Genomic DNA, 22,375 nt, shown 5'->3' on the forward strand with positions numbered 1-22,375 from the left:
GGAGATGCTGGTGCTGCACTCACCAGCTGGGAAAAAATTCAGTTTCTACCAGATAGTGTGAGGTTCAGCTTTTCAGGGCAGGGAAATTCCCACTGGGATGGGAAAAGCTACAGCTGATGAGCACATCCATAAAAATAATAAAAGAGGCGCTCATGATTGTACCAAGATAATGACAGGAAATAAAAAGATTTCGTGACTGAACACTCCGGAATATTTAATAAAAATGCTGCTCCAAAGGGGCCTCCAGAGTGAGAAATAACTGTGGCACTTTGGAGCTGCAGGGATGGGATCCCTGTTATGGGATCGTGGAATGTCCTGAGCTGGAAGGGACCCACAAGGATCACCCAGCCCAACCCCTGGCCCTGCACAGACACCCCAAAATCCCACCCTGGGCATCCCTGGCAGCGCTGTCCAAACGCTCCTGGAGCTCTGGCAGCCTCGGGGCCGTGCCCATTCCCTGGGGAGCCTGGGCAGTGCCCAGCACCCTCTGGGGGAAGAGCCTTTCCCAAAATCCAGCCAGACCCTCCCTGACCCAGCTCCAGCCCTTCCCTGGGTCCTGTCATGCCTGGAATCAGCTCCATAACCTCTGTAAGGCTCAAATCCTGCTAAGCAGGGACTTGTTCCTTGTCTAAGGTGACTCATTAAGGCTCAGCCCCACAGAGCAGCTGGAAAAGGGACACTGCAGGTTCAGGGGGATGCTGACCAGCACTTCTGTTCCCAGCACCTGATCACTGCATCTCACCAAACGTGCAAATGGGGGTTGCAAAACGAGTGCAGAGATGCTGGTGCTTAAAGAATTTGTGAACTGAACTCAGTGCTCGTTAAGTGGAGCAAGATGGGAGAAAGGGCTGAGGGAAAGGAGGTACAAAAAGGTATCTCATGGCACACAAAGGCCAAGGAAAACTCCTTGTCAGCTGTAGGGCTGAAAATCCAGCCCTGAGAGAGACCTGAAAGTGCCCAGAAACGCCCCAGCAGCTGAGCCCCTCACCTGCCCTCTTGTCATTTCCACTCTGAATAAATTCCCCTAAGAGAAGTCCACAGGTACCTACAGCCTCTCCCTGTCAGAAAGGTGCAAATTCCTCTAGATTGGATATTGCGGAGAAATTCCCCCCTGTGAGGGTGGGGAGGGGCTGGGAGGGAATTCCCAGAGCAGCTGGGGCTGCCCCTGGATCCCTGGAAGTGCCCAAGGCCGGGTTGGACAGGGCTTGGAGCACCCTGGGATAGTGGAAGGTGTCCCTGGGGGTGGGACTGGATGAGCTCTAAGATTCCTTCCAACCAACCCATTCCAAACTGGCAGCACCCAGTTCCAAATTTCACAGCCATTTAGCAGAAAAAAATCCCCCTCCAAAATCTTCCATGCCAGGACTCCAACCCTGCCCAGCAGAACGTGCTGGGGCTGAGCCTGCTGGACGCTCCTTCAGAGGGCTTAGATCAGAGTCCAGCAAGGAACGATCCCCTCCCTTCCCTAAAACATCAATTCTGTGCTAATAAAGTATCCCAGGCATTGGGTTTCAGGCCCGTGTTTGCAGGGATACACGGGTTATTTCCAAGCCCAGCTATTACCAGTGCACGCGGTGACATTAATATGAGTAAATGCAGGAAAAAGGATGAAATAAAACATATCCTATTGAAGGAAATGAGAGCTCCTTAAGAAAGAAAAACACACATAGGAAAGACGTGGGCATATCAGGATACAAATGGGACACTGGGGAGCTCCAGATTCCACAGGCATGATGTTATTGGAGTGTTTGATACTGGAGTAAGCACCTGCAGATATGAATTACATCCTTGTTCAGACCACGAACATCGCAGCCCTGACATCTCAGGAAGTGCTTATGTTATATTTCAAATCCCCCTGCCAACTGCATAAATATCAAATAAATCAATCACGGGTCTAAAGGACATTATCTTAAGGACTTGCAAAAGCTGAACAAGCCACCTCTCTTCTAAAAGTAGCCCCAGCCTTTAAATTGGTGGGGTTTTTTTCTGTTGTTGCATCTGAAGAGCAGGGACGGGAGTGCTGTGACTTCACCTCTGCCCCCAGAGACAGAAACAGCACAGAAATAGTTCAAATGTGAGAATAAAAGAAGTTTTGCACAAGTTAATTTCTACTGCCTTCAAGAGGGGACACCTCATTTTACACAGGTAGAAGGTGAGGCACTGAAATACAAAAGGGTTGTGCAAAGTCAAGAGGGCTCTGGAATGGTGTGAGAAGAAAAGGGGAGGACCAGGAGCCCTTGTGATGCCCATCAGACCATGCAGACTTTAATTTCAGTGTATTTTGAGAGAGAAAATTTAAATTTTGTATTTATTTCAGTGTATTCCTGACCAAGACAGACAATGCAATCCAGGAATCAAAGTTTTTGTGATAGAAAGACATTTTCTTCCATGGATCAGGTAAAAAACGTATTAAAACCAGACCACAAGCATAGTTCATCTCAAAGAAATTTAACTGAAAATGTCTATTCTGTGTTGAAAAACTCAGATTTTCATGCTATGTATTTTTTTAAGTTTTTCAAGAGACAAATATTGAAATACAAACTCCAAGTTTGAGCTTTTAATAATTCTGAAAGCCTTAATAAACTAAAAGTGTTATAGGGTTACAGAATTTGAGATTTTCGGAACCCTTTTCAATTTAAGAGTTCCCCCATAAGCTCTTACTAGATTCATTTGTTATTTTTCCTTGCTTGCCACGGGAGTCTTAATTACAATTGCTCCAAATACAGCTCCCATCCATCTTAATCAACAGGGACTATTTGGCCGTGCTGTTAAATCATCTGGTGTAATCACTTTGAAAAAGTTTGTTCTGCACTGAAAAAATGGCTGAGAAAGGAAGCCAAAGGAAATCTATGTTTGCACATTCATCTTTCCCCATTCAGATCCCAGCAGCAGGAAGGTGGAGTGGCCCTTTGGCTTCACATCCACAGAGCTCAGAGTTTTACAAAGTGGGTTTTGAGCCACAGATTCTGGGAAATGTTCAAACAAAGGCTTTGCTGCAATCAGAATGAGTTTGTGAATTAAAATCAAAGTGGCAGGAGAATCCAAACTTCAGGGAGTCATGGAATGGTTTGGGTGGGAAGGGGCATTAAAGCCCATCCAGTGCCACCCCTGCCATGGGCAGGGACACCTCCCACTGCTCCAGGCTGCTCCAAGCCCAGAACACTTCCATTAAATTAAATTATCTGCTCCCCACTTTGTGATGGAATGACCTCATAACCTGGATCCTGCAGTAACGAGCACAGGGTAATTACTGTGAGTTTAACATCATCACAGAGCTGAAACGTGGTTTGGCCAAAGTCTTCCCCAGCCCTGTGCCAATTCTCAGGCACCAATTCCAGTGCCAGGCCCTCAGCAGCTGCCCCAGCTTCATGGGCCCTCTTGTCAGGAACAGTTAAAAATTTGTCTGTGACTTTTTCCTTAAAAAACCAGCAAAACTCCACTTTTAAGAAATATCAGATATCAAATAAAAATGGAGGAAGCATCTGCAGGGCTTGACCTTCTCTTCAACCTCTTATGAACTTCAAGTATCAGAACCTTTGAGTGAGAAAACCAAATTTAATTAAGTTTTTCCTGGTTTTGTTTTTCCTTAGTTGTGATTGAAGGTGCCAAACAAAAGGTTTGGTTTGATGGGCACAGAGAGAATTTTCGTATCCAATCTGGGTCACACAACTCAGGTTCCTCCAATTCATCCCCACAGCCCAACTGAAGCCACTCCTGGACCACTCGCTGCCCTGCTCTGGGGTATTTTTGCCCAGGGAGTTTTTCTTCCAAGTTGTATTCCTCTGGTTTATATTTTCATCAGATGTCCTCTAAGGAAGTGGTGTGAGCTGAAGATGAACAATTCCAAACTTTCCAAGCCCAGCTTGCTCTCAGGTCCTTGACTACCTTCAAACCAAAGTGTGAATTGCAGCTTATCAGCTCTCAGAATAACTTTGCAGAGCAGAGCTACCATATGAGAAAAAAGTCATAATAATAAAAAACCTGTTGATGTGAGCTACTCCATTTAAGGAGTATATTTTTCCTCATTCTGAGAGTTTCATTTGATACAGGAAACCTTATCAGGAGCCTCCAGAGTTGGTGGGGAAATGTTCCCCACGCAGGAGGAAACAATCCTGCTCCAGCTCAACATGGTTCACATTGTCCCATTAATCCACCCAAATCCCTCCATCCTCTGCTCTTCTCAGAGGTTCCTCTCCTTTTAATCCTCAAAAAGCCTCCTAAATCCAGAGTTTCCAAGGAAGTTTCCCTAATTAAGATTTCATTAGCAGCTTGCACACAGACCCAGAGCACCTTCAGCAGCGTCACTGTCAGAGGAATGAGAGAAGCCATCACCCCAGCTCGGATCACAGGGTACGAGGAGAGAGGGGGAAATGTAATGACAAAAACAAAGAAGGTTCAAATTTCCTCAAAAAGAGTCCAGCCCCCCTTTCCCTGTGCTCAGCTGCAGCAAGGTGAAAGGCTAACTGTGGACAGAATGGGAATATGTGAGTGGTTTCTAAGCTTCCTGGGGGGAATACTTAACAGCAGAAATATGTTTCCCCTGGAGACCTTCCCCACCATTTGGTCCAATTTCTTACTCCAAGAACTGAACCAGCTCATGATGTAATGCTCCAGGGAAAACATTCCTCTCAAAAAAGAGTATCTTCCTAGGGAGAAGTTTGAAGAAAACATCTTAATATTGTTTAAACAGCTTTTGGCACAGGCACACCAGTTGTGCTGCACTCAGGGCTGAAAGCAAGGCTGGATAAAAAGATGGAAATGGAAAGTTTTAGGATTTAGTTTAAGGCTTCTCCTTAAGAAGACCAGCCCAAGTCCCCAGTCCTTCACGGACTGAGGGGGAAAAAAAGACATTTTCAGAAGGAGAGATTTGTTTTGCTAATAAAAGAGGAACAATTTAAGGCTGGGGCTATTCTGTGTGTCAGGAGGAAAGCACGGTTTAATTCTGCCTAAAGCCTGATCATTTCCTTAACTCCTGAGCAAAGGTGCAGTTCCAAGGCACTGAACACTACGGCTCTGGCTGGGACTGAGGCGTTCTGTGGTCTAGGAGGGGGCACCGTGCCAAGGAGCAGGGAAAGTTCCTGCCAGCCAAGCTTTCATTGCTCAGCTCGTGTGTACACATCTTCCCTGTGCTCCCAACTGCCTGGTTCCCGTTCTGGACCATCTCTCTGAACAAATGTGTCACTTTAGTGACTGGAAGAGCTGGACATTGGTGTTAAAGCAGAGGAAGAAGCACTGGGGACAAAGAGATTCAAGAGAGGCAGAGCAGGAGGCAGCAGACTCCAAACCCGAGGCAAGGGATGCAGGAAAACCCAGGACAACAGGAGCTCTGTGAGGAGCAAGCAGGGGGAGAGCTGGGAAAAAGAAATGTAAAATGAACATTTAGGGATTATATTCCATGGCTGGGATTATGTCATGCTTAGCACTGATATCAGCTCCATGTACACATTACCTACTCCTTACATAAACCTTACAGAGCTCTCCTTGCAAAACACACCCTGGGCACTTTAGGGGTTTTTTTCTTGAGGAAAGAGTAAAATGAGCTTTTTATTCCTCATTAATATTTGTACCCACACAATTACTTTTTCCTCAATGGCACACCCGAGGCCACTCAACAGCTCCAAATCCCAGTTCAAATGTGAATTCCCTTAGAACCTTAATAGATTTGCATTAGTGAATATTATTTACTGCCAGAACCCAGCGTTTCTGACCTGCTGAACGTGGGACTGGAGGCGCTTGTTTGTCCAAACATTTGGGTGCCATGGGCAGGTTATTTATGGCAGGGTGAGGTTTCTATCTCCAGTGTAACCCAAGTGATTTAAGGGATGGAGATACCAGATCCCTGTTTTCCACCCTGATGTTCCAAGTGCTGGCAAGACAAGGAGCAAGGAAATGGAGCAACAGCTCAGTTCCAGAACAGCACGAGCCCAAACCCAGAGCACAGAGGGGATAAAATCCCAATGTTCCAATTCCTACCTTGTTTAGCTGAGTGCATCATCAGGGCTTTTGAGGAACAGGCACCATTTGTGCTGCAGCTTCTCCTCAGACTTTGAGGCACTTGGTAACCTTTAGCGACTTCATCACCAGGATTTCACAAAGAAGGCTCATTTATCTAGTTTAAAACATTAAACTTTGCATTTTATCTGTTCAAAGGGGGTTTTGCTTGTAGAGAGGGATTGTGAGGAATAAAAGCTCTGTGTTGCAGGGTGGGGGGTGGCTGGTTTGATAATTCCATTTTAGTCCTTCCGTGTTTGAATCCTCAGAGACCTCTGGGCACAGTGACTGAATTAAAAGGTGTTATTGTTATTATTATTAATAAATAGGATTGTGCAGACCATAAAACACGCTGCACAACATGGAATATCTCAGCTGCAGAGTGCCAGGGCTTCCCTGCACTGCTTGGCAATGCTGAAACCCAGCAGTAAAAGCTCCATAAAGAATTTAAACCCAACTCAGTGGAGTTGGAGGCCAGTCCTTTGCAGGCTTCTGTCAAGAGCTTTTACTGCTCCTTTGCTGGGGCTTGTGGCTGCAGCTTTTTCAGGTTCTTGGTAGACCCTAAACTCTTAAAGCCTTGAATCACAACTATTTATCACCCATCAGGGAGCTACATAAAATGTATTTTCCTTCAGAGTGACTATTCTCATAAAAAAACTAATTTAAAAAGAAAGAAGACAATTAAGAGTGTTTTTTAAAAACCTACACTACAGCCCAACTTAACAGGGATCCTTAAACCTGAAAAGTCTGACCCCCAAAAAATTAATGCCACCTGCAAGCTGTAAATATATGTATTATTTAATTTTTTTTTTCCTCAAGTATTTTCTTTGGCTGTTACATGCAGCTGAACAAGGCCTAAAAATTGTCAAACTAAATTCTTGTTTAAGAGTGGAGCTCTAACTACTGCCAGTTTGAGTGAAACACACAGCCAGGTTTGGGGAATACGTTTTATTTATCTTGGCTGCGGCGTGGGGTGGAACATTTTCCATCCCATCCGAAGGCAGTCAAAAAGGGGTTGAAATATTGCACAATAAAAGCCATTCATTATATCTGTCTCCTCTGCCTTCCAAAAACAGAGCTGCCTGACCAGCCCCAAAGCCGGGCAGGGGGCAGGAAGATGGGAGTCAAGGGGTCACTGGAAATAACCCAAGACTAACACCAGGTTTTTCAGGTCTGGCTTAGGGAATCTGTTCCATGCCCTCACTCCCAGAGCACACAGGTTTTCCTGCTCCCCCCTCCCAAGCCTGGCTAAAGTAGTTAATTGCTCTGTTATGCACAATTTACAGGAGTTAATTACAAAACTAATACATTAGGCTGCTTGTCTCCCAGTCACAGGCCCAGCTCCAGCTCCTCCGCTGGGACTCGGGGAAATTGGACCTTGTTTCAACTTAAAATATTTTGATTTTACTTCCTCATTTTAAAACCGTGTTGAAGGAATACCCCACTATTTTATATTTATTTCCAGTGCTCACCTACCTGTTGGCAGCTTGAAAATGCAATTTCTTTCCCTGCCCACTCCTGTTCCTGTGTGTTGAAGCCATCCTTGCCTTCTTCAGGGGAATTTCCCCCCTTTCTCCACCTCTTTGTCCACAGCTCTAAAAATCTGTTGCTGTTTGCTTCCCTGTTCATCACTAAAGTCTTTCCAGGTCTAAGAGAGTGAGGATTCACAGTGAGGAGGAGGAAGAATCAAGCACAAACTTTTAAACATTTCTAAACAACATCTGGCCCAGATGAACCCACGACAGTGACATTTATAGGCAGCACTCGGGTGTTTCAGCATCTTCTATTGCTCATTAGTCAGGAGAAAGTAGAGAAAAAGAAGCTGAAAACCAGATTTATTTAAAATTGGTTATTTTAAAGTGAAATAAATAAGGCAATACAGTTCTTGTTACTTTTGTCCCCCTGCTTACCATGTCAAGATGAGAACACTTTTACTTCCCTTAACTCATATGGGAGAAGTTTGGCCATCTCATCCCCATTTTTATAACTTATGTGCACCTTAATTAAGGCAAAATATTGGCATAAAATAATTCCTGGGAAACATTAACACTTTCCCTTGAAAACCTACCAGAGAACTTGGGGTAAGTGCTGTTCTTTGTACCTTGAGCAAAGTGAAGCAGAGACTTTTCCAACTCTGAAATAGCTGCCAGATACCCAGCTCTGAAAAATCTATCACCACTGCATTTCACAAAAGTGATGTGTAATTACTCTCACTTATTAACAACATCATAATTACAGAGCAGCAAACAATCAGCCTTTCCAGGCCCAGCACTTGTCCTCCCTGCCAGTCAGAGCAGTAATTATGTGGCGAGCTGCTAAATGCAATTATTCACCAGTGCACACCCAGGGCTGGCTGGTACCTGCTGAAGTCATTTAAAGTCCACACAAATTAGAGAAGTACTTTTAAACACAAATTCATCTTTATAAAAGCCCTCTGAAGGGAGAAGAGCCTCCCTTTGAAGAGTAAGGAAAGAGAAGTGGCAATGCCATGGATTCATTTAGATGCCACTACAAAACACAGGCTGAGCTGGAGCTCAGCACACAAAAACGGGATAAAACCACTGGAATCTCCTTCAGGCAGAGCTGGAAACCAGAACCTGATAAAGTCCTGACACCTCTCTGCTCTCACAACCCTTGACTTTATTTCCTACACCCACCACTAAGACAAGACAAGCTCCAGAAAAGCTGCTGGTCATTCTGAGGGAAATGTTGATTTTGGAAAAGCAGATGTGAACATGGCCCAGCACTGCTGGTCCCACTCCCTGTGGGACCCACAGGCACCAGGTGTAGGTTCCACAATTTCAGGAGTTCACTGAGGTCCTGCTCTGAGGCAGAGCAGGGGCTCAGGTGAGATCAGGGTGTTTAAAGCCCCAAGACGCTGCACAGGCCTTGCATGAGGAGCTCTCCCCAATTCCCAGTTCCCCCAGCTGAGCCATTCCCCTGCTCCACCAGGGATTCCATCCCAGGGCTGGACTGTTCAGCAAGCCCCACATCAGCTCCTGCAACCTCCACAATCAGAAAACACAGCCAGAGCTCTCCAGAGGCCACCCCGGCCTATCCCTACCCCAGGAAGGATCATCTGTCATTCCTGACAGGTATTTGTTTAATCTGCTCCTAAAGGCCTGCAGTGATGGAGATTCCACACCTCCCCAGGCACTGTATTCCCCTGCTCAGCCACCACTGCTGCGAGAACTTTTCCTTAATGTTTAACAGAGACACTTTCCTCTGATTGAAACACGTTTCTTGTCCTCAGTGCAGATATGGAGAACAGATTATTGCCCCCACCTCTGCACCTTCTGCACAGCTGAAGCCTTGCTCAAGTCCTCTCCAGATAGAGACAAATTATTTTGACAAATTCTATCCAGAGAAGGACCAAAGGAACTAAAAAGCACCATAAAGAAGTAGAAATAGCTCTTGGAAAGAACTGCAACCTCTTCATTTCTTGTAGGTTCCCTTACTCTACAACTGCCATCAAGCCTCCACAAATAAGCCCTAACAACCCTTTTCCACCCAGCTGTGCCAGGGGGAAAATCCAAGCTTGGTTTTCCTCTCCTTACCTTCGTTCTTCTCTCTTCCTGCCTTCACTGCCACCTTGAGCTGAAGTGCACCTGGGGAACCCCGAGGGGAGCTCCCTGTGCTGCTGTGGCTGAATGCAGGACAGCAGCCCACAGAACGAGCTCTGGGCAGCAGCTGGGATTAACCCCTCCTGTATCAAACACAGGAATTTATTGCCTCTTCCTCCAGGACAACTCTTTGATCTCACTATTCCAGTCTGACATTCGGGATGTGACAGCCCCAGAGTCACCCAGTGCTGGATTTGGTACCTAAAAGCTGCACAGAGACACCCAGACAGCTCAAGTACAACTTGACTCTGTTAAAGCACACAAAGTGATTGCCACCTAAAACTCACACCTGGTTCCAGCCCATCACCATATCACTTTTCCAGTTTAATTCCAGTGCATGGTTCAGTTGCTGCTTTGCTTTGAACAGTAAAAGTAGCAGCTATGACTAATTTACTTACTCATTTTTAAGCTTTAAATTTTAGCCTTACTGAATTGATAAGCCTCTCAGAGATTTTGTCCATATTATTTTCCAGTTCCCTTCCAAGCAGAAAGCTCAGCCCAGCCTGCCCTCTCCTGGCAGCCAAGCACAGCATCCAACCCAAGAACTCTCCCCAGTCTGCTTCCAAACCTAACCCCAAAAGCAAATCCCCAGATCAAACATTAAGGCAACTGTTTTTGGAGGGATTTAAGACACGTAGATGTGGCACTTGGGGACATGGTTTATGGGCCACAGGGCAGTGCTGGACTCTGATCTTAAAGCTCTTTTCCAACCTCAATGATTCTGTAACTCAAACAGCACTTAAGTAGTGGAGTTTCTTTCAAGCTGCTTTAGGAATTCTTGTCTTGGGAGAAAGAGGCATAAAAATCCAACTGCTCTGATTGCTTTCAGGCTCTATAAAAGCAGCCAAGTACATCAAGGATTTTATCCCACATCACTCATGGTAAAACCCAGGTCACAGAAGGGACTGTGCTGGACACAAAGCCATTTCCTGCACGCTGGCACTGGGATCACTCTGGGCTGGAACACCTCAGGATAACAAATGAAAGCAGCAGCAAACCTTGGAGCAGACCACCTCCAGTGCTCGCTCTTTATTCCATTGTTCCAAGCAGAAAATGCAGACAGGAAGATGACAGGGTAAGGCCTGGCCAACAGCAGCTGGAGTCAGGACACACACACAGGGCTGGGAATGAAGCACAGCTTTCCTGGTGAGGAATGGTTCTCTCCCCTCAGCCAATTTCATTTTCCAGGTGAATTTTATACATAATAAAGATGTTAAAGCGTTTTTTTTTTGTTTGTTTAATGGCCACCCTTTACATCAGAAAACTCACGAATTCTAACACAAAGTCCTACTTGAAGGAACTCCACCTCTGCTCATGCCCAAAGTTTTTCCAGAAGATGGAAGCAAGTTCCCCACTTCCTCCTCTTCCCTTTCAAGAAGTGATTCCTTTATTATTTGCAGACAATCTCTTTCTGGTGTATTTTTGCAATCTAGAAGAAAATATAGTCAGATTTCAAGAGCAGTTTATAGGGAATGGTCAAGCAGATGGGAAATAAACCCTTTGAGCAACTGTAGCTGGAAGGACACATCTTACACCATGGTTTAACTGCTAAAGACAAACCCACATTTATCTGGGAGAATTTTTTATTCTCTTCATTACCTGCCATAACTGTACCCGACCAGTGCTCTGAGCCAGTCTGCCACAGGTCAGATCTTCCAGCATTTCAGGCACCAAGACAAGGAAAATGAGTTCTAAGTTATCCAGAAAATGAGTAAGAAAATAAGTGAGGAATATAAGCAGGAAAGAGAAGAAAACTGCACTTGAGAACACACACAAGGCTCCAAGAGCCACCTTCACTTCAGAAAATCAGAGCTGCCTGAGACCTCTTTCAATTGTAGCTCAAGAGTTTCTGCTTCTTCTGAGTGTTTTTGGTTACTCCTGTCCCTCCCACACCCAGAATTTGTGTTTCTACTTTGCTGGGTGGGAGCCCAGGGTGTTTTTCGAGCTGAGGCTTCAACAGAGGCTTCTCCTCCTGCCCCTCCTGCCAGGACCAGCAGCAGGAGCAGCAGAGCCCTCATTCTCCTTCCCTGGGGCAGGGAAGCGGAGGAGGTTTTGTTCCCTGTGGTGAATATTCTCGGATCCTGCCAGGATGGATGTGCTGATGCTTCTCCTGGCTTTGGGAGCAGCAGCTGGGAGGGGAGGCTGCTTGGGAATCTCACTGAGAAGCTGAACCCATGCAAGTCCTTCACTTGCTGCATCCTTGCTCAGCCTCATGCTGCGCCTCACCCTGACCTCAGCAGCGGCACTGCCCTTCCTCCTGCAGGGCTGGGGGGATCCCTCCCTCGCCCGGGGAGCTGACAGAACTTCTTCCACGCTGTAAGAGGAAACTGCAACATCAGTCCCAGGTACTTCCAAGTTTCCAGCTGGAGGGAAGTAGAAGGCACTGCCACTTCTTCTCCTTGCTGGATCACCTCTGACAGAATCCTTTTGAGGACACTCGGTTCTCTGGGCACCCTCCTGTACATCCTGTTGTTCCAGAATTTCCAGCCCACGTAGGAGATTTCCTTGTAATGCCTCCTTTTCTATCAAGGAACTGCTTTCTTTTGCTTCTTTTTCACGTGGAGTCTCTTCACCTGGCTGGAAATACTCAGAGGTATCCAAATCACCTTCTGCATCTGGCACAGTCTTTGAAAACTGGGGGGATAAAAAAATAATTCTTAATTTTTTTTAAATATAGGCAAAAGATAATCCATGAGAAGCCGGTTTCAAACAGCTGAACTGGTTACTGCTCTCCTCACCAAGTCAGTTTCCCAAATCCCAACAAGTGACAGGGAATCCTGCAGGCTGGAATCCATTTCAGTGTGAGGCCAAACTGAGGTTGCTTGGGAAGCAGAGAATCCTGGAATGGCCAGGCTTGGAAGGGACCTTAAAGGTGATCCCATTCGAGCCCCTGCTGTGGGCTGGGACACCTTCCACAGGCCCAGGGTGCTCAGAGGCTCAGCTGAGTTCTGAATGCTCGACACCTCCTTCCAAGGATGGAGGTTCCAGGGCCTCCAGGCTGCCTGTTCCACAGTTCATTCACTCTCTGGTTTTTCCCCCCCAAACATCACTTCTGTGATCCCTAAGCCCATCAGTTACCTCAGCAGCAGTGCCAGGAGCACGCTCCAGGCTCCCTGGCACCTCAGAGTCTCCAGTCCCAGAGCTGGTGGCTGCTGCCTCCTCCAGGAGCCCAGGGCCTGGGCACCCAGCAGCTGCACAGAGCTCCTTCCCTCGCACCCTTCCAGCCACTGGCTCCTGGGGAGTGTCCTTGCAGGCATTCCTGGATTTGGGATCACCCAAACCTGCACCCTCTGAGTGACAGCAAACACGTGGTTACTTAAATGAATATACAAATTCTTTTACGTATTACAAGAAAAGCTTCATAGTATTTTACTTATTTTATATATTATATATATTATTTTACTTATTTACTTATATAAAAATAACCTTCCAAACAACCACCCCAGATAAACAGGGGGAAAAAAACCCAGCAGAAAGCTCTGCACATCCCTGAACTCCTCATGCCCAACTCACCAGCTTTAAAGGCGATGAAAATATCAGTACGTGAAGTAAAGTAGGGGATTTTTTAATCAGATTTACACTGGAGTCCAACAAGAATTGAATTGATCAGTTGGACATTAATAATCTATCAGATCCTCCAGCCTCTGCTATTACAGAAGCAATTAAAGGCAGAAGAGATTTCATGGGCTCATTACCAACGCACTCAAGGTAACCACAAACAGGTTTTTTATGTAACTGTTGAAATAAAACAGCAGAAGAAACAGAGAGAGAAAAGCAAAATAAAACTAAAATCCAAATTACCTGTAAAAAGTGCATCTGCCTTTGGTGAGTTTGGAGACGAGAGAGAAGAGAAAACCTCTGGAATTTCAGGGATAGGACTGAGAAGGGGTTTCTTGGAAGCCATTTCTCTTTCCCCATATAAAGATTTCTTGACTTTTTTCTTTCTTCTTCTCCCATAGCTCGGGTATTTTGTTTTCTGAAAAGATTTGAGAAGGAGAATAAAGCACAGTGAAATTTTAATCATCCATTACAGTATTTTTCAACCAGTGACCCCATTACTGGATTTTGATGGATGACAACTGCTCCCCCTAAAAGGAAAGTTCCACTTCTTCTGCCATCTACAGAATAATCTAAAAACTCAAAGCAAGGAAGAATGACTTTCCTAACATGGTTCTGCAAGAACTTGGTAAGAGAAGAATCACAAACTCATTTCTTGGCCCTCAAGTCTGAAAAGGGACCCACAGACACCTCTCTCCAAAAAGATCCTTTTTGCCCTATAAAAATTCAAGCCCTCAGGTCAGTAAGGAAGAGGGGTGGGGCAGGAAATGCAGGGAAACAAGATGGGGATGAAGAAGAAAAGTATTGGCAGCAACAGGAAGATCAAAATAATCCTGTAAAACACAAGGAGAGAGAAATAATAAAAATAAAAATAAAAATAAAAATAAAAATAAAAAAATTTAAAAAAATAAAAAATAAAAAAATAAAAATAAAAAATAAATAAAAATAGAAAATAAAAATAGAAAATAAAAATAAAAAATAAAAATAAAAAATAAAAATAAAAAATAAAAATAAAAAATAAAAATAAAAAATAAAAATAGAAAATAAAAATAGAAAATAAAAATAAAAAATAAAAATAGAAAATAAAAATAAAAAATAAAAATAAAAAATAAAAATAAAAAATAAAAATAAAAAATAAAAATAAAAATAAAAATAAAAGCAGAATTCAGCAAGTGCAGTGGTTGGCACTCACCTGGGTCTTTTTGGGAGCAGCTGTGGTTGGATTCTTCTGTCTCTGAATCTTGTTCCTTCTTGGATTTTTAGTGTCTTTGTCACTCTCAGTGTTTGTGGCTCCCGAGCTGCCACAATCAGAGTCTTCTGCCACTGCTCTGCCCTGCTGAGGAACAGGATTTGGGGTGGTTGGGTGGCACCTGCTGCTCATAAAAACCCACCAGAGTCCAACAGGCACAAGAATCAAACTGGAATTAATTATCTCTATCACCTCGTTAGGGGCTGACAGAACTGGAAATCAAACATTACAGACTCATTTCACAGAGTACAGTCCAGTCCTATTTGTGTAATAATGAAAACACTGTAAATTTTCATTGTCAGTTATTTCTTTTAAGAAATACTTTTTTTATATTCCTCTATTTTTTGCCTTCCCCTCCCACCAGAGTTGTCCAACACTGAAACCTGAAAGCATTTCTTGTTGTACAATCAATTCTGTGCCTTAAAATTCCAGCAACCAAAACATTTTGTCAGACTGTTTGGAAAAGCTCCTGGAAAATCATTTCCACTGAAAAATCTCATTTCCTGAAGGCACTAACAGGAGGTATTTCCATATCCTGCATATAGATAATCCTCATACCTGAGGCTGCAAAAACACTTAAGCATCAAGAGGGATAAAAGAGAACAATTCCACCTGAAGAAGTTCAAAAAAACCAAATAAATGTTATCACTAAAGAAACTCACCCTCCTTTTAGTAGAAGAAAGAGTTGTTATCATGTCAGGTTTGTCAGTCTCTGCTGCTATAAATGAAAATAAAAAAGGATTTTTAATCATTTCCAATGCAAGTTAATCCCATTTTGAGGAAATTATCTATATCATTCCTGGTATTATGCACTTCAGCCACCTTAGTCTCGAGTAGAAACTTAATCCTGAGGACCATCAAGCATGGCAAGATAAAAAAATTATACCTTGCTCTACAAAACACAGGAAAACTCAGCTTGTGAGGATTTGGTAACAATAATCAGCACAGTCACAGCTTTCATAGATAATTATGCACTTTCAACTCTTTTGTTGTTGGCTTGCTGTTTAAAAATCATAAAAATTACAGTATCAGAATCAAGATTCTAAAAAAGCCTACTTTAAGCAGTAAAATATTCATAGAAAAATACCACAAGTGTAAATAAGATCCAATTAACCTAAAGTCAGGTAAACACTGCAAAGATCTTCAGAAGAAAGCATTTAAATTTAAATGCTGCCATTCAAATTTTAGCATAATTGAAATTTATCTTCTGGATTTAAAAAAACCAAAACAAACAGACAAAAAAAATAAACCAAACCCCTCAACTCTCAATTTTCAGGTACACAAAGATTCAGATAAAAACACAAGTTGGGGTTACCTTCTGCATTTTCAACAGGTGAAGGGGTTTCTACAGCAACAGATCCTTCCAGGAATTCTTGGAGAGGCTCAACACCTTCCTTCAAACAAAAAATGACATTTTTTAGCAATAAACTCTACCAGATATATCCTAAAAAACATCTTTTCCACCAGTGTTTGGAGCAGACAAAGTGGTTTTATTTTGTTTCCTTAAAGAAAACACCTTTGCTCTGTGTGGCAAAAAGAAACAAGAGCATCAAAATATAAGAAAAAGTGAAGGGAAAACCACTTCAAGGTTCAGACACCTTCTAGAACACCTCCAGGCCAAAGAGCTGCTCAGAATTCCTAAAAACTCAACTTCTCAGTGTGACTCTAGAACTCCAAGCAGACTCTACTTTAATATTTCAGCAATTTCTTTGCAAAACCAAGCAGGCTGGGGGGGGGGGGAATTACACAAGAATTGACCATTCACAGGGAGTAGAGGGGGTTTTGCCACTTCCAACAACAAACTCACATCATCCCAGCCAAAATCCAGGTGGGGCAAAGGCTCTTCAGAGAGGCCTGGCCTTGCACAGGGGCTCTGCCCCTGAGGACACCCTGGGGAGGCTCCTCTGCGTAAGGGGGTGTTGGCAGGCAGGGTCTGATCAAAGATTTCAGGGCTCAGAACTTCCCCAAAAGTCACTTTTTTCTTCTTTGGTGTTTTGGAGCTCTGACTCTCAGTTCTCTCTGTTGGAATAAAATGAAATAAACAGCTGAGTGAAGGGGAAGCTGGCACAGAGCAGAGGCTTTGCAAGGGATTTTAATATTCCCCTAAAAATCCCCACCCAACAAACAGCAAAACACAAGCTTTACAGGGCCTGTGAGGCCAGCCAGGATTTTCAGTCTCCATTTATTACACTATAAAAAAATTAAGGAAGAAACAGACTAGAAGTGACCACCTGTTCCCCACGTTTCAGTTCAAAAGTGTAAAATTCCTTAAAAAATCAGGGATTCTATTCTGGTGTGCGAGGCTTTCTGAAGTTTTGGGGTGGCATTAGTTTTTTTTAATAGATATTCCTTTCCTTGGCAATCTTGTTTTCCATGTCATCAGCAGGATATGCATTCAGTGGTGATTAATGCATTCCAATAACCACATTTAGCAAAGAGACAAAACCTTATGATCCCACATAATACTTCACCTATTAAAAAAGAAGAAATAGAGAAAACCAAGGGGTTTTTCTTAGAAAGGGGAATCTGACCTGCTTGCAATGTTTCAAAGGCTTTTACACAATCAGAGCCTGCAGCAGATCCACCTCCTCCTCTCTCAATGGCACTGTTGGAGTATTCCTGCCAAATTTAAATGATACAGTTCAATACAATTTAATTAAAATATTGCCCTCTAAGCAGCATTTAATAATCAATTGTTTTGTTTAAACATATCTAATTGTTTGCTGCATGAATAAAACTCAAAAACATTCATTTCATGGAATAAACTGGGTGGGAAGGGACCTTAAAGCCCACCCAGTGCCACCCCTGCCATGGGCAGGGACACCTCCCACTGCCCCAGGCTGCTCCAGCCTGGCCTTGGGCACTTCCAGGGATCCAGGGGCAGCCACAGCTGCTCTGGGAATTCCATCCCAGCCCCTCCCTGCCCTGACAGGGAGGAATTCCTTTCCAATATCCCATCCATCCCTGCCCTGTGGGAAGCCATTCCCTGTGTCCTGGCACTCCAGACCTCTGTAAAGTCTCTCTCCATCTTTCCTGTCACCCCTTCAGGTCCTGGAAGGTACAATCAGGTCACCACAGATCCTCTCCCACCATGAAAGCTCCAAGCAAAGCTTCCAAGAAGACCAAGCAGCCTTAAATCATTTCCAAATCACTCCCAATCCCCCATCAATCAGTCACCAAAGCATCTTTAAGCTCAAGCACTGAGCCAACCTCGGAGCTGTCCACGAGCTCCCTGCCGGGGGTTTTCTTCAGGATGGATCTCAGCAGGGAGCCGCTCTGGGAGAGGTCAGGGCTGGGAACGTTCCCTGCTCGGGGCGGTGTCACGGGGGCGTGGCTTCCATCCAGCATTCCCAGGCTCACACCTTCCACAAACCCAACCTTCCTTGTGCTGAGATCTGCCAGAGCATCACTGCCCGTGCCAGCAGCGCTGTGCCCACACCTGTGGCCTTTAGAGCAAGGAGAGAGCAGTGACACTGAAAGGCTGAAGGAAAATCGAGAGAACTTGAGTACTAAAAGCATGAGCTGTACAAGTGCACACATCTCCACAGAACCTGTGCAGGAACACCCCCCAAAAATCCATCAGTCTGTAAATTCTGGCTTTTTGTACCACGTGCACATTTGCTATTTTCAGACATTTATAAAACGTACAAAAAAAAAAAAAAAAAGGAGCGCTGCATGAAGGAAAAGTTACATCAGGTTTCTACTGCATCCGAAATTGTACACAAGATGACAAATATCAGCTGAAACACTTCCTGACAAATATTCCAGTATTTTTATTTCCTAATGAGAGTTTAACAAAGGTTATAACAGTGCTGAATCCTCTTACCATGGCCTGTTTCCAGGATATCTCCAGTTACAGCAGTCTCCAAGGATTTAATAGGATTTTGCTGCTCATAAACCCATTCCTAAAGAAAAAAGTTACAGGATTTTTACAACAGCACAAACTGTGGAAGGTTTTAATCCCACAAAGATTCAGAGTTTTCTCAATCATGCACTACTTCAGTTGAATTTATTTTCCCAAAGCACCCAGGCTAAATGCTTAGAAGGATTAGACATGGCAAATGAAAAAATTGCCTATTTTAATGTCTAATTGAGAAGTTTCTCCCCAGCTCAAAGCACCTTTGCAGCAGCAGGGCCAGTGACAGTCACAGCTCGGTGTGGGGACAAGATGCTGCAGATCCTGGGGCCACTCCTGCTGCTCTTGGTCCCATTCTCACTTAGATTTTCTTTCAAAGCAGCTCCTCTGTTGCCCAACATGAACTGTTCACTCCACTGCTCCAGGTTTGGCTCTTTTTTAAAAGGTGCTTTGTTCTGAGCTGCATCAATTAAAAATAAACAGAACCCAAACAAATCACAAAGACAAACTTCAGGTTTTTCAATGAATTCACTTTTTGTGTTTCTTCATCAAGAGGTGCAAAAAGTCAGGTAATGTTCTAGGCAGGGAGAAGAACACATTTTTTAGATCTACTTTGGAAATAACATTACCAAACCTTCAAAACAAGGTAAGTGATTCTTTTCATATAAATGTTATTAAGACCAGCAACAGCAGAGAAGTAAAATAAAAACCATTCTCAGTTTCATGGAAAGAAATGTGAAAAACATTAATGCTTAGTGAGAAATACATCAAAGAGTACAAATCCAGGAACTAAAACTAAAGAAAGAGTCCCAAAAACACAAGTTTTCTGAGAAACCACTATTCAGGATGCATTAAGACAGTTTAAACAAACAAAACAAACCCCAAGCCAAGCACAAACACCTGTGCCAAGCCTCGTAAAGGAAGAATATTTTGTTCTATAAGAAGTGGTTTTAGTTTCATACCTTTTAGCCTAAAGGAAGAGCTGATATTTAAGATCAATCACTGACCAGAATATTTAATCAACTTACAGGAACCTCCTTCCTGGGAAGCCTCCCCCTCAGCTTCCTGGAGGGATCCAAAGGAGGTCTGAAAAGCATCGATCTTGTCCTTCAGGGACCTCACATTTGCATGTTTAAAGGGACTGATCTGCCAAAACAAAATTAACCCCATCAGGCACTTCTTCCCTCACCCTTTGAGCTTTAATGTTTTGTATTGGTACTTTGACATAAAATACAAAGAATGTTGTATTTAATCTGGCTGCAATTGTAGCTGTATGGTAAAATAAGGAAAAAAGGAACTTCACCCAGAAATCTGTTACATTTTATTGCATTCAATCTGTTCCTCTAGTGCAGAATTTGCTTTCTGACAGCCCAGGATAGTTCAAGCTATGAACAAATCTGATTATAACCAAGTCACTTGTGCTAAGATTGACTTCACTTGGGACCAGCAACACTTTCATTACCCAAAAAATGAAGCGCAGCAAACACAGGAAAGTAACAAAAGTTAAAATTAGCAGCAAGCTCAACACGGAGAAGAAATCCCAGCCTAACCCAGAGTAAGCAGAACCTGGAACAGCCCCTTATCCTGAAGGCAGGTGACCAAGGGACACCAGCAAATTAGTGCCGTGGTTATCCCTTCTGCTGGATTCTTCCCAAGACTTGCCTCCCCTTCTCCCAGCACAAGTTGGTTCCTGGAGGGAATTAAAGTCCCACCTCAGGTATTTGGGAAGGACTCTCACCTGTGTGAAAGCTTCTTTCTGCCTGCTGCTCCTGTGCTGGGCCAGGTACCGGATCAGGGTGTTGTTTTCTGGTGATCCCCTCAATCCAATGGTTGATCTTCTCCTAAATTTTAGTGAAGCTGGGGAAGTCCCTGAAAAGGAGACAAGAGAGGTTAAAAAGAAAAAGCACATCACCAGAAAAATATCTTGTAATACCTAAAGCTTTAATGGTAATTTTTTATCATTTTTAAGGGTGATTAACACTACTTATTCTAAGATACAAAGTTACCTTCTCAGCCCAAGAAACCTCCCTGAACAATGAAATTAAGTGCCTAAAACCAGGTTAATCTTTAACTAATCACAAACCAAGTCTGTCTTTTAGTTTTTCAACTGCTTGTTAAGGAAGTGTCTACCAATACTGGCAGAATTTGTCTTGCAATTCCCTTGTGAAACTCAGACACATCCTCCAGTGAAGAGAGGTAAACAGGGAGCATTCAACTATGTAGGATATAACCCATACAGTCAAATGGTATAATGATCCTATATATGGGATATCCTATAAAGATGTTGCAGCAACAGCCTCTCAGGGTGTGCTCCTGGGCATATTCATACTCTGGTCGCCTGAACCTGCCCTAAATTGGAGCTTTTTGGCTCTAAACAACCTGGAGAAGCCCCTCTGAGAAGGACAAAAGTCATTTGTCACCCCAACCTCACCCGTGGGTCGTTTGGTAAAACTTTCCTGAGCAATCCCAAACTCAGCAGTTGTCACAGCAGCAGAATCAACAGGTCTTTTCCTCTGTTCACATAGTCCAAAATCAGGTTCCACTTTGTCCCTCTCAGGGGTGGAGTAGAAGTAATTTCCCAAGGGAACAGCTTGGCCACAGGAAAAATCCTGCTTCGTGTCCAAAGGCAAGGGGGGTTCACTGAGCACCTCCCCTCCCTGTGCCCCAAAACAGCTCCCAGGGGGCTGCCAGCTCACACCAACCCCCCGGGGGTGACACGAATCCTCCTCGAGGCCTTTGGGGCATTTCAGGGCACGTTTTTGTGGCCGTGTCTGGCTCCCATCAGTGAAATTCTCCTTCTTGGATGGTGTGATGACTTTGGATTTGGTCACTTTGCAGCTCTTCTGGTCTTTTGACAGAGGCAAAGAGGCCTTTTTCTTCTCTTCAGGACAACCACTCTCATTTTCTTTAACTTTCAGGGGAGTTTTAGATCCTCTGAGCATTGTTTGTGACTTCTTTTAAGGAACATTCACTCAGCCTTTGCTCCTGTAATTACAGATTCCTATTAAAAAGAAAAATAATTAGTATTTGCTAAGAGCAGAGCTCACCAGCATACTCGAGCTTCTCCCAAACCCACATTTTTCCTGGACAAGGTGTTTAACAGAGGGGTGGGAAGGGAAATTTATCCCCTAAAAGCTGCAGGGAAAGGACACAAGGGGCTGGGACCAGAAAGAAAAACACAGAACAATAAAAACCCACATTACAGACAGGATAAAGAGACACAAGGCTGTGATTTCCCTCTGTCAAACTTCACATTAGTATAAAATACATGTAGGAAATAATTAATCACAGTCACAGAGTGACTGTTTTGCTCTAAGTGTTACAACAAATATTAGCAGTTTAATACTATTTTTAATAACACTAATTAGCATCAGCAGAAAGAGAAGGCAAGTCTTGGAAAGAGACCAGCAGAAGAAACAACATTAGTAATACATTTTTTTTACACCGCTGACTTTTAACTAGGAACCTTAAAAGGCTAATACTTTTTTGCAGTTAGTTTCTTGAATTTGAAGCGAATTACGTACAACTCAACAACGTGACTCTGAAACTTCGCTTCTACAAATACGTGCACTTTTAGAAAAAAAAAAAATCACCACAATTACGCTGCCTAACAACGCGTGAGCAACCTTTTCCTTTCTTTTTTTTGCGCTTTCAGGCCTCAGCGGAGGAGGCCGATGCTCACAATTACAGCCACCAGACCAAGGAAAAACACCCAACCCGGGGCTCCCTTGGCCTGTAGCACCCCCTGGGCGCTCGCACCCCGCGTACCCCGCGTACCCCCCGCACCCTCCCGGACACCCCGAGGGTTCCCCGCCCAGGGCTCCCCCGCCGCGCCTCCCTCACCTCGGCCCCTCACCCGCCGCGCCCGGCCCGCCTCACGCTTTCAAACCGCGCCACGCCCCCGCGGATCCCTCCGCGCCCCCGCCCCTTCGCCCACCCCCCGCGCCCACCGCAGCCACCCCGGCTCCAGCAGTGCCGCAGCAAGGGCGGATCATGGAGGGGGGGGCGACCCCGCCCCGCTGCTCTGCCCGGGGGTCCGCGGGGCTTGGCGGGGACGGGGGGCGGACTCTTTGAGCCGGCGGAGGGATCGCGGGCCGT

General features: G+C 44.3%; 1 protein-coding gene across 1 annotated transcript; it reads right to left on the minus strand.

Moving 5' to 3' along the window:
• Window positions 1–10,613: 10,613 nt before the first annotated feature.
• Window positions 10,614–22,170, minus strand: CDCA2 (cell division cycle associated 2). Its single transcript, XM_069035503.1, is given in 16 exon segments — window positions 10,614–11,569; window positions 11,571–12,248; window positions 12,693–12,904; window positions 13,416–13,590; window positions 14,365–14,508; window positions 15,084–15,139; window positions 15,737–15,815; window positions 16,229–16,440; window positions 16,953–17,040; window positions 17,632–17,867; window positions 18,248–18,326; window positions 18,541–18,737; window positions 19,306–19,423; window positions 20,016–20,146; window positions 20,709–21,278; window positions 22,121–22,170. Coding segments are annotated over 15 exon segments (3,078 nt in total). The 5' UTR covers window positions 21,220–21,278; window positions 22,121–22,170; the 3' UTR covers window positions 10,614–11,407.
• Between the last annotated feature and the right edge of the window lie 205 nt (window positions 22,171–22,375).

The sequence above is a fragment of the Aphelocoma coerulescens genome, chromosome 22, assembly GCF_041296385.1.
Source record: "Aphelocoma coerulescens isolate FSJ_1873_10779 chromosome 22, UR_Acoe_1.0, whole genome shotgun sequence".
NCBI classification, from domain to species: domain Eukaryota; kingdom Metazoa; phylum Chordata; class Aves; order Passeriformes; family Corvidae; genus Aphelocoma; species Aphelocoma coerulescens.